We start from the raw sequence: 12836 nt of genomic DNA, 5'->3' as shown, positions 1-12836 counted from the left end.
GCTTTTAAAAACAAACGACCCTTTTCTCTTGCGATTGAATGAAGTCTAAGGTCTTCTCTTTTGCTTGTCTTACGAGTGCCAAAAAAAAAAAAAAAAAAAAAAAAAAAAAATTAGGATTCCTGAGAACGAAGGAGAAAAAAACGTTTTAATGAGACGCGACTAAAAGGCACGAAATCCTAAAACTTCCATTAACATGACTGACAGTCGAGCTTTAAAAATAAAATACATCTTTATCAGCAAATAGAAACAAAAATTCACAGCTTCAATGAACAACTCCAAGCAACCGTATATATACATATATTAAAAAGTATAATTAAACTATGTTCATCCGTTGTTGTGCTATTAATTTCAGTGAAACACATTGAGTAGGAATGAGTATACAGTTGAGTGAGTAAGCAAAAGAGGGGTTTGTTCTGTACGTTCGGGTGAAAAAGTCCAATTATCTCGAAAATAATCCTAAACAACATGCCCCATGGTCTTTTTTTTTTTCTCCCTACGTTTATTTGCATTCTACGGGCTCGGTTGTCAAGCGTCCCCAGTCATTTTTTTTTTTTTTTTTCATCTCGAGCAAGATGGCAGCAAAGGATGATGCGGCGGTCATCCCGGGTGGTCGCCGGCCGCGGAGAGAGCGAATCGCGATAAAAAAAAAAAAAAAAACGTTGAGCGTTTAGTCGACAGACTCGCGAAGACCGGGCTCCTTTGCGCTCCTTCCGACACGGCACGCGTGCCCGATGCTAACTTATCCTCCTCGGTCTTTTTTTAAAACTTTTTCTCCGCTTCATCGCCGGCAAAGCGAAACAGAGGATGCACGCGGTGGGGGAAGAACACACAATGGGAGGAACTGAAAGCTACGCGGACAAAGGGATTTTTCATTTGACGAGTTTAGCAGTGCGGGAGGAGGTGAGACCCCCAGCGTGAGTTGTCCCCTGATGGTCTTGTTCGCTATGTAATACGTTGGTGTAGATTTTGTACTCGATGAGCGGCTGCCCGGCTGTATACAATGTACTTGGGCCCGGGGTCTCGCGTGTGCCCGACTTTTCATTTGACCAATACATTATGGGTAGGCCATTGGTACACCTACATACAGACGTCAACGAGCAGTCAACAATGCCTTGTGTTACCCATACCTGTGTATACAGCACCCGTCATCCGTATACGCATTGTTACCCAGTGCACTATATGGACCGAGGTAAACATAATCTTTGTCTCAGTGTTCAGCGTTTGCTGGATATTTGGCACCTCTGCAGCGCGAGGCGCCGCCCTACATGGACGAGACCCCCACGGACTCTGAGCCGAGCTGCTCTCGGAAGTACCACGTCCGCTCCGGCAGGGCGACAGCATGATGTATATTATACCCTTTGTTTCGTTTCATCCTTACCTGCGTGTGTAGCTAAGGTACACGTTATACACCAACTTTTGATCTATATATGGGGATGAGCTGCATCGCAGGTTGGCTCGATGTCCCCTTTTGACTTTGCTTCCCTGAACGTGCAGTGCCAAGCCCGATTGTGTGACGATCTGCGGGGTGTCCCGTCTCTTGCGGCAGATGCGTCGCAAAACACTACTGCCACAGGGTACAAACACGAGAATGCCATCAATCTGTCGTGAACACGAATTCTCTGAACCAATGATGGAACGGAGATACGCGGGGCTTATATATATATGTATATATAATAATAATGTTGTTCCTATAGACATACTATAATATACCTATATTGTGTCCAGATGAGCGACGAATTTTTTCGAGTAAGTTGTAGTACATCTGACTGTGAGCAAAAGGTACGATACATTGTCATTGTTCTTTTCTCACTTGCTTCCTGTAAATGTTGTTCGTTGAATTCATAAATGTTCTAGGTATGAATTCCTTTGGCTCAATAATTTATGAAAAAAGCCTACACCCAGTGCATGTACATTGCGCACAAGTAAAAGAAACAAAGAGTACCTGGTTCAGGCTGATTAAAAAGTTATATTAATAGCCGTATTTTTTCTGTATACTTAGTTACATTAACAATAATTAATCAATCAGTAGAATTTATTAACTTTTATCAGCAAATGGTTTATTATGTTCATATTATTTCAACATTCTTGAATGTTTGTCCTTTTTTTTGTTAGTAAACCTGTTCCCCGTGACATTATATGTGTTGGTATAAAAGTCAGTCCTTATACCAATGCATATAATATATCGTACTTTTGAATTCTAATGACGTATGCAGCAAGCAACGAAAGAGGCTGTTTGTGTAGCTTGAGGGGAAAAAAAACTTTTTTTTTTTTTTTTTTTTTTTTTTTTTTCTTAAGAGAGGTAAAAAAAGGGCAGATAAAGGTACAACGGGTGAAAAGGAAAGAGAGGGCTTCGACAAGCCTTTTCTTTCCTCCGTGTGCCCGGGCTGCACGAAAATTGTTTTTATCGACGTCACGCGGGACGGAGCACGTATGGCCAAAACAGCTGAAAGGATGGAAAAGCATATCTAATCCGCGCGCTCGATTCACAAGGGAGCAGTGGATGTACCAATGTATAACGAGCGGGTGGACGCGAGCCAACCTCGTCTTCCTTTGAACGTCTCTCGTCGCAGGAGGGGAAACGCAGGCGTATAAGGCGCTGAGTCGCTATTATTATTTAGGAGCGCGTGCCGAGTCCCACGTAGGTATATGCGTGTGTATACCCGCGCGCACAACCGGTCGGGCATTCAACACTTTGAATCGTTCATCGAGATGGGAAGCCGTGGATTCAACCCCCCGAGCTTGACCTCGGGAGCGTGTCGTTTTTTTCCCCCCCTTTTTTCTTCGTGATCGCACAGTGTCGTTTATTTTTACATCTTTCGCGGCTTGTGGACTTTTCGGGGGAGAAGTGTAATTTTTAATTTTTACCTCTTGGGACGAACCATTGCAATCAAGAATTTTTTACGGCAAGTGTTGTATACTCACGTATACCTGATCAAGGTAATCTTAGATGCCCTTAGATAATTCACGTCCGTGATTGAGCATCAGCTCCATTTTAACTCTTGATCGGTAGCAGAGAGTTTACTTCCACACTCGTACAGCTTCATTCGAAGAGCAGAGGCACAATTTTTCTCACCTGGACCAAGCTCTCGATTTTTTTTTTTTTCCAATACTTGCACCTACTCGATGTCTCGCGGTGCGTCGTGTCGGCCTTTTTCAGCCTAACCGTGTGGCTAGAGACGGCCAGAGTATGTAGATGAGTATGCACATAATTCACAATTAAGGACAGGAATGTACCTTGCCATCAGCGTCTGATGCGCCTCTACACCTGTGCCAATACATAATGTACAGACCAATTAACGTTCTAAGGCCACCAGGACCGGTGCCGATTCTCATCGCTCTTCGCACACACACACACACACGCACGCATACACCTTCCGAGCAAACGCGTTTTGAATTGAAGCAGAGCCCCCTTCCCGGGTCCCTCTCGCGGGAGTCCGCTCGCTTAATTCGTTTCTAAATCCCGTGATTCATGCGCCGCGAGGGCGACTGATTCGTGCGATTCTCCTCTTCTCTCGCTTCTTCTTTATTTCTCTTTGGTTTTTTCGCAGCCCGGTGGTCCCCGTTTGCCGATCGAAGGCCCACACGGCCGGCTTTGTTCCATGGCTCATCTGAAAAACGCGCCTCGTCTGTAACCCCCAACCCTTTGGTTCACGCGAAACCAACGTTGGTCCTTGTTACATACAATTGTCAAAATTGATTTGACTTTGGATGAATAAATTTAATCTTTGATGTATCGTTTCTCCAGTACTTGAATTATACTCAAGGAATTATCAAAAACGCGCGTGGGAAGGCGCAAATGTCGAATTGCGGCTAAAAAGAGAAAAGTTGGAAAAATGTCGTTATATATCAGTTAGTAATGGGAACATTACTCAGCCGCAATTCGACAGTAGATAAGAAAAGTCCAGCCGCAATTCAACATAAATTAGAAAATAAAGCTTATCGCTCAGCCGCAACTCGACACTGATTAAACGCTTGCTTTTACTCGAGCCGCAACTTGACATCAGCCTGGGAAGGTTATACCCATACTGCATATGGTACTTTGAGTTGTACTTGTGTGTCACGGGAGTCACGGAGTATACATAGGTACACGGACAATTTTCCTAAAGTGGATGAAATATTGGGTACGGGTAATTATTTGGCCGAATGTAGTTTTACTTTGATTACTCACCCAAAGACAAAATCAATTGTTTTAAATATTTTCCTGTTTCATTGTTTTTTCTCGAAGCTTAAACGTGTCAAAGCGTCACTCATTTTTCATTCAAGTTCATAGATGGTGAAATTAAATACTTGCCTCCATCGCATAGTGTGGAAAAAAAAAAAAAAAACCGGAATAAAAAAAAAAAAACGAGAAAAGGGTACGCCGGTGAAAAAGTGTCGAGCGAAGCCACGCAATGGTCCGAAATAATAAGGTAGTTGAAAGCGCGCCATCGGTATAACGGCGCTCCGTACCAGGAAGGACCCGCAACGATAAAACCTCCCTCGTAATAATGATTGGGTTTCACACCCGCTCGAGCCCACGTTCGTTACCCTTTGTTCTCGCTCGGCTTCCTCGCTGAAAAAAGGCAGATCCCCCCGTTTGACTCGGTGGAGATTTTTTGCCCCCAAAATGATCCCCGTCACGTCCGAGCGAATCCACGCTCGACAGAGCCGTGGGCCTACATATACATCAGCACAACATGCAGGGGTCGGGATAATATATATATATATATAAGCACAATGGAAGTAGAGAGCGAGGCTCGTGGTAATGTTTGAGCGGAGGCTGATTACGGAACCTCGTGACCGCCCCTGCCGGAGAGGACCACCAGTGACGACCTTGACGACTGCAATCGCTGAATCTCTGGCTTTCTCCGAAGAAGTGCCCCCATACGTGTACTCCACTCGTGCGCACCAGATGCTCTTCGGTGGATTACTCCGAGGATCCGCCTGGCTTCGTCACCTGCGCCTGATATGACTACCCGGGTTGTTTTGCCTGCGAGCTGGCCAATAACCGCGAACCCCCTCTGTTTATGTTTATATTATTGGGCGCCTCCGCAACTCACACCCGAGGGACCCTGGCGCAAGTGTCCCGCACCTGATGCATACGTGCGACCTCGTCGGCTTTCAGTGAATTAAATATTTATCTCCTTCGACCTGGACGTAGTGGGAAGTTTTTTTTCTCCCCCCCCAAGGCTTTTAAAATGAACGACAAAACTTGAACAATTTTCTGGAGCTTTTGTAACTGTTTAACGCACTTTGCAAAGTTTTACCACATTTTCACCTTTGAAGACAATAAAGCGATTCGAAAAGCCTTGAAGAAACAAAGCAATTTTTGTTGCAGTTTCGTGAATTTTTACTTAAACGCGCGAAAAAAATTGCTCGTGAAACTAGTTTGAATAACCTCATTCATTTTATTTCGATAAAAATTGTCATCGTCATTTCTGGGCTGCACGAAGGATAAAAATGATATTACTATTGGCAAAGGAAAATTTTCAATTTTGAAGGGCTCCTAACCGTATGAATCATACAAAATAGCTCGTGTACGTGTCACGTAAGTACACACATTGATGTGAAAAATCGATTCCCACATGCACGGCTGATACATCAGAGAGCTGTCGTAAGGGCACTTGCGTTGGCAGGTATAAGATACGAAGGGGCGGAAGAAGGGAGATGAAATTGAACATTTAATAAAAATCGTAGGTCATACCTGGACATGGCACGATTTTCTCGCCGAGGGAAACTGGGGCTTTTACCGGAAAAATCTCGCCAACCGCATCTTTCTTTCGTTCTCTGTGCACCGTAGGTTGTAGGGCGCGCATAGTACGTACTCGTCAAAGCGTCTCTCAAAAGAAGCACTCAAGTGCAAATGCAAGACGATTCGAAACTCCGGGCCCTTCTCGCTTCTCATCCTCGTATTATTCGGGAAAATCGCATGTCTTACATTTTTCGCGATGCGCGTGTACCTATATATACATATATATATATATATATATATATATATATATATATATATATAGATAGATAGAGAGAGAGAGAGATAGAGAAGACACGCGGCTCGCATGAAACTCGGGCCCCGAGTGCTTCTGCTGCGCATAAAGAGCCCGGAAGCGAGATAAAGAAAGACGGGGTGGGGGCGCGAAAAAGGGACGCATTACGTATCCACTTTCGTATGGATCCGGGCAAAGTCTCGGCTCAAAGAGCCGTTCGAGTAGCAGTGCAACTGAGCGGAGCGAGGAAAAGACAGGCAAATACTTAGATGGGTATAGAAATTTGGTTACAGAGAGATACGAAAAAAAGAAAAAGAGATATCCGGAGATCTCTGTAACTCTGCAAGCGGGTGACCAATGGCCACAGTTGTGATCATACATTATCTAATTGTTAATTTTACCAAAAATAGACTTTGGAATGGAATAAAAGGGATTGCAGGATATAGTATTAATTTACACGATGCAAAGATATTTCATTTCCAAAAAAGTCGTATTATCCCTTCCACTTGGCAACGACGCCTTCTTGAAGTACAAACGGGGGTAAACTCAGCGCGACTGCTGGCAGCGCAAAATCCGTCATTAATGTTGCCGTGGCTCTTATACATATGTGCCAACGTTTAATTATCCATGCATGCGTAGGTACATCTTCGCGCGGCTTCTTTGAGTGCTATGTAAGATTTTAATGACGTTATACATAGTTACGTGCCGCAGTTGAGATTGTGGAAAAAACTTTTTATTTCGTTTCTTTGGTTTACACTTCCCGGTAAGCTCGACACTCCGGGCACTTTAATTTTCCTTCATGTTTCCAAGGAACAGTTTTTTCTTTTTTTTTTCTTTTCTTTTTCTTTTCTTTTTTTTTTTTTTTTTTTTTTTTTGTACAGTATATTTCAGGATGACTCGGTAAATGAAGAAATGAAAAGTAAGTGCGCGAGTTTAAAAAATAGTATACTACGGACTTACGAATAATTTATGCATTTAGAGAAAGCAAAAAGAAGAAAAAAACGCAAGTGCATATGAAATGTATGAAAAAAAAAAAAAAAAAAAAACAATAATAAGTTTTGGAGTAAGTATGGAAAAAATTTATTTATCGTCAAAAAACGTGAGATGATACACGTTACGTTACAGTGCGGATATCGCCGCAGAGATAAACAGATTAACTATCAGTGTATAATGATGATGATAATAATAATTATTACGTGTATAATTGCATAAAATCAGTTGTTGTTGTTGTTGTTGGCATTGTTGTTTAATGATCGATTGATAACCGATAAATTCCCTATAGTATCACAATGAAATCGATTTGATGCTGCTCTCACTGGCGGAGGCGTCTCTGGCGGGGCAGTACTTGGATGGCTGCCTCTGGCGCTATGCGCTGATTGTTCTGAACGGATTGCTCGATGGAACGCTTGAGGTTCGCCCTGTACTTGTCCTCCAAGGCGTCCACGTACGAATTCTTGAGAAACGTTTGATTATCCAGTTGTTCGAAGGACAAGGGTCGGAGGAAGCGTTTCGGGCGTCTCGGCTGCACTTGCTCGTCGTCACCCAGCAGCAAATGGTTCACGGACAGGAGCTTCCGCCCAACAGCCGAGTCGGTCACCGATGTGGGGGGCGATCTCGTGGATGTGTTCCGGATGCGCTTGTTGCGCTGCTTCGGCTGGTTATCCTCCGACTCCAGCGAGGGTATCTCGTTCTCCGACAGATGCTGCTGGTGGTAGCTCGGCGTCTTTGTCGAGTCATCGTCGCCCGTTGTGGGGGAGCTCCTCGGGATGGCTGCAGTCGTTGTGGTGGGCGACGGTGGCGTCGGTGACTCGCTCGGCTTCGACGACGAATCGTTATTACTTTTATCGTTCATCTTGGCCTCTATGATATGTTTGAAGAACGCGTATATCTCGCCGATGGTGAACATCGTGCCGTTCCGCGCCGATGGCTTGTCGATCTTCATCTTCCTGATGAGTTCCTCCGTTGCGTTCTGCGCCTCGAGAACCGTCAGCTTCTGCGTCACGTAATCGTTGACGAACTCGTAAAAGCCCTTGTAGTAGTTGGGTGACCTATGCTGCTGCTGTCCATGGTGGTGCTGGTGCTCCTTTGTCTTGTTTGACTTGTCGGTGCTGGTGGTAAGGGTACTGGTGGCTACGTCTACGTCACCGTCGTAGCTATCGTGGCCGGTGGCCGTAGTCGTAGTCATCGTCTTCTTCTTCCTCTTCCTCTTCTTTTTCCGCAAGTCCTTGCGCAAGTGCTTCTCGCTCCAGCGCAGGGACTTGTTGTAGAACTTCATGATCCTCTCGAACTCCCGCTTGAGCTTGTTGAACTCCCTCTGGACTCTGGCCTCGTAATTCTCGTGGCCCTTGGCTACCGAGTTACTGCTGCTGCTGCTGCTCCTGCTGCTGGTGTTCTTCTTGGGCTCGGCCAGATCCACGTGAAAGAGGTTCTTGCTCATCACGTTGAGGAGCTCGTGCATCGTGACGTTCGTGTCGCTGTTGGTCGCGTTGTGCCGCGAGTCGATTCGTTGTAGCTTACGGTACACGACCCTCAGAAAGTCCATCATCCTCTCGTCCCTGGAGCGCTCCCGCCTGGTGGCACCGTGGCCATTTTCGCCCGTGGTGTTGACTATGCCGAGGACCACGTGAGCGACGGTGCGATTCGAGGGTCGATGGTTTCTAGCCTTCCTTCGCCTCTCTTCCTCCTCCAGCTCCTGCTTGGCTGCCTCCTTGTCGACTCGCACCAGGGTCTCGTGGCTCCTCTCCATCTCGAGCTCGAGCAATTTCTTGCCGATCCTGCGGAAAAAGTCGATGAACCTCCGATACGCCAGAACCACGCTCTCGCCGGTCTTCCTCGGTGGCGACGACGGGGTCGACGTGGACAACGGGGAGGTGGAAAGCGACGGGTCGTCGGTGGGGGCGGATCTTCGTCGGCGGCGTCGGCGGCGCCTGTTCCAGCGTATGCGCGGGTGCTGGCCGAGGGTGCACTTGGGCAGCTCCTTGGGGCTCCAGGAGCCACCGATACAGGTCGCCCCGGGTGGGCCCTCGCTCAGGTAATAGCCCTTGTCGCAGTCGTACATGATCTGCTTGTTGTTGACGATTCGCTTGACGTAGGGCCGATAATCGTAAACGCCCATGTTGCCGACCAGCAGTACCTTGCCGTTCTGCACGTAGCCCGGGAACGGGCAGTATACCTCGACGCAGTGGGGCGGATCACCGGTCCAATTGCCGTATTGGCACTCGACGGAGAAGGAGGTGTTGTACGGTCCCCCGCCCACCATCTCGAAGCCGTCCTTGCACTTGAATACGGCGCGCATGCCGTGCTCGGTCTTTGGTGCTATGACCATGCCGTTGCGGGGTGCCCTGGGCATGAGCTTGCACCGGGCCGGCGAGCACGCGGGCATCACGGACCAGGTCCCGTTGTTGCAGACGACCGGGCTCTCGGGACTGGCCACGAACTCGTAATCGGCCGAGCACTCGACCGCCAGCTGTTTGCCGTGCTCGGCCACCGTCACGTTGTTTATGTAGTGGTGCTCGCTCGAGTTGGCCGACGCCTGGACGTACACGTGGCCCCGCGGTATGTCGGGCAGGACGCACGGGGCCAGGCACTGGGGCACCGGGTAGCTCCACTTGCCGTCCAGCTGGCAGAGGCTCGAGCTGTGGCCCTCGAGCTTCATGCGCTCGTTGCACCGGAATATCAGGCTCGCGCCCATCCTCGTCCCTGCAACCACCGCGAGCGCGCCCACTCTCAATTTCTCTATTTTTTTTTTTTTTTTTTTTTTTCTGCTTCACTACACGGGAAGGGGTGGGAGATTTGGTGTCGGTTTTTTTTTTTACCATTTTCAATGTTGTCTATCCAGCCGTTGTAGAGGACGCCGGGCGAGCCGCAGTCTATCTCCTTGCAGATGGGCGCGTGGCCCGTCCACTTGCCGTCGGCGCCGCATCGTCGGGTCGACATGCCCACGATGGTGTAGCCCGTCTTGCACTCGTAGGACACGACGGCGTTGTAGGAGACGGAGGTGAAGATGGCCTTGCCGTTGACCGGGTGCTCGGGGTTCGTGCACTGGACCGACGTCACCTGCAAACCCGGCCGTGGCAGTTTTTCTGTCCTGTTTTCGCTACACCCCCACCCCATGCTACCCCTTTACTCGATATACCAATATTGCGGATGAACGTTTCATTGCCAAATACTATACATGTTGACTACATTTTTTTTTATTAAATGTTTGAAAAGTCGGCAGTTTTTTTTTCTTTCTTATGATTAAAGATTAAATAAAATAATCAACCTCCACACATTTTGGAAGTTCCGCTGGGATCCATGAGCCGTCGGCGACACAAATTTTTTCAGATTTCCCGACCAACTCGTAACTGTCGGCGCAGTGATACGCGACGTGGCAATTGTACCTATAACACTCGCCTTAAAAAAAAAAGTTATCTTTACCACAAATAATCTTGTGTCGTCCGTAAATGTACAGTATACCAAAAATATCGTATGAAAATGTCTACTAAAAACTATGGAAATCATATAGGTAAAATGACAGTTCCGATTATATTTTTATAATACATTATCATGAGGGTGTAGTTATTTTAAAATAAAAAGTTGGTTGAAATTTTGATTGTTTTTGTCGAAGAAACAATCAAAACAGCTAATTCAGAGAAATTGTTTCTGGCTTAGATTTGTACAATTTTTGTAGTAGCAGTACTGCTACTTAATTTTCAAGTTAAAAAAAAAAAAGGGAGCTAAGTTGATTTTTTCTATAAAACGCGCACATTTGAATATGTACAAAGTCATGCATGAATTGTACTCTGCTATACCATTCGCTAGGAGCATCGGAAACTTGAACGAAAAATAGCTTCTCAAGGATATGTATATAATATACATGCCACCGCGGTAATCGACAAATCAGTTCTGCTCTACGTGATGGAATGTTCTAATTACGAAAATAGAAACGATGGATGCCAGCGTGCAAAATATAAATAACCTATAAAAGTGAGCTAGCGTTGGGAAATGTGAGAAAAAAAAAAAAAAAAAAAAAAAAAGAAAAAGAAAAAAAAAGAAAAAAAAAAGATAAATTGATAGAGATGGTAAGGGTTACAATGAAATAAAGACGATAAATGTGTAACGTGTTGTGTTATACCGGCGTGCCAGCCGTTGGGAATGTCGGACGGGGGCTCGCAGTTCTTGGGCTCGCAGATGATGTCCGGGCCATACCAGTTGGCCTCGCCAGCGGGCGCCAAGCACTTGGCCTTGGGGGAGCCTTTCGTCTCGTAGCCGTGCTCGCAATAGTACTGGACGACGCTGTCGAGGTCGAAGCTCATCTGGTCGGGTAGGGCGTTGTGCCGGGCGTTGGGCAGCTTGCTCGGGGGCGAGCAATAGCTCTTCGGGTCTGCCTTGCAGCTCGGCGTCACCCCCGTCCAACGGCCGTCCGCCCGACAGGCGCGCTCCCCCAACCCGACCAGGTGGTAACCTGGGTCGCAGCTATAATTGACCCGGTCCCCAAAGTACCGGCCCCCCACCGACATAACGCCCCGCTCGATGTCCATAAGCTCGGGGCACTCGCGCTCCGGCTTGATGCACGACATGCCGCATATCCCGTCGCAACGGCACTTTTTCTTCTTGCTCTTGCAATCCTCGTCCGTCGAGCACTTGCGCAGGCACTTTTGCCCGAGTATCTCGGCCTGGAGCTCGTCCCGCGGGCACTGGGCCGACGGGGAGTTGCGCGGGTTCTTGTACACCCGGCCGTCGTCGTCTATCTCCGGCTTCGACGGGTAACTGCTGTTGCTCTCGTCGTCGAACTCGTCCTCGTCATCCTCCTCGTCCTCCTCGTCATCGCCATCGGCCAGATGCTGCTGCTGGGGCTCGTGGTTCTCGAGCTGTTGCTGCTGCAGCAGCTTGGACTCGGACGGGTCGACCAGGAGGAGGCACAGCGCCAGGAGGAACAAGCCCGTTAGGGCGAACGTCGCTCTCTTGGCCCGCATCCTGCCTCGGATAACCTATAGTTTCGGCGCTCGCTCAACCGCTGCCGTCTGGGCGTTATCGGGTCTCTCGGAGCGTCCGTCTACATGTTGGTGCTCCGGGCGCCAGCTCCGCATCCCGGAGGCAGGGACGGGCTCGATCGACCACTATACTGGCTCTCGTTGTTGTGGTTGCGAGTAGGTACTGGGCACTCCCCACCGGATTTTTTCGCGCGTTTGGATACAACTATCCACTGTGTGCCGCAGCTCGGCTGTCGTCACCGACGCTACTTTCAGGGCTCGGAGCTTTCGGCTACTGCTGGATTCGGGGGCATTGGCGCAGCCGGGCTCGCGCATCCGGGGCTGCAGTTCGATACGCGCGCGGATCCCGTCACCCTCTCCTCCCTGTTATGCGCAGCATCCGTCAGATGGCGGCGCCGCGTTTGGGGGGGGGGGTTGGGAGGAGCTGCCATTGTACGCCCCGGTCTCCGTGCCACCCTTGGGAACGCTACGACGCCGGCGATAAGGTGAAAAGCTCGTGGTGTCGTTGCCCCCTTCCCCCAGAGCTATATAGGTACATGCGCACACTCGTGCTGATGTTTTTCGCGAAATCTGCACAGAGAGACTTTAGGTGCAGCTTGTCCGTTCATAATTAATTCAAAGGTATTATGGGTATGCAGGGGATGAGAAAAGCTCGCAGAGGCAGCGGAGAAAAAGAGGCCGGGAGGAGTTTTTTTAAGCTTTAATCTCGCCAAGATGGTAATACATCAAACTTTGAACATACTCTCCCCCCCCCCCCGAGTAAGCTGGTGTCGAGAAAAGATGTGCATATTTTAGACGTGGGGGACAAAAAGAGGGGTCGGCTTGGAAGTCAACTTGACGCTTCGCATTGCGAGCCTGAAAACTAACAAAACGCGTTCAAGTTGAAAAATTGAAGAGC

General features: G+C 48.0%; 1 protein-coding gene across 1 annotated transcript; it reads right to left on the bottom strand.

Moving 5' to 3' along the window:
- Positions 1-7028: 7028 nt before the first annotated feature.
- Hasp (Hig-anchoring scaffold protein) lies at positions 7029-12198 on the bottom strand. Its single transcript, XM_014356057.3, has 4 exons — positions 11080-12198; positions 10228-10358; positions 9779-10019; positions 7029-9662 (listed from the first exon to the last, which is right to left on the bottom strand). Exons 1-4 carry the CDS (start codon positions 11918-11920, stop codon positions 7276-7278), a joined length of 3600 nt encoding a protein of 1199 aa, XP_014211543.2. The 5' UTR covers positions 11921-12198; the 3' UTR covers positions 7029-7275.
- Between the last annotated feature and the right edge of the window lie 638 nt (positions 12199-12836).

This window comes from Copidosoma floridanum, unplaced genomic scaffold (assembly GCF_036245765.1).
Source record: "Copidosoma floridanum isolate Cflo_tuat_1 unplaced genomic scaffold, Cflo_Japanese_pri ptg000030l, whole genome shotgun sequence".
NCBI classification, from domain to species: Eukaryota; Metazoa; Arthropoda; class Insecta; order Hymenoptera; family Encyrtidae; genus Copidosoma; species Copidosoma floridanum.
Note: the sequence above shows the minus strand (reverse complement) of the source record. Positions and strands in the feature narration are given on the sequence as shown.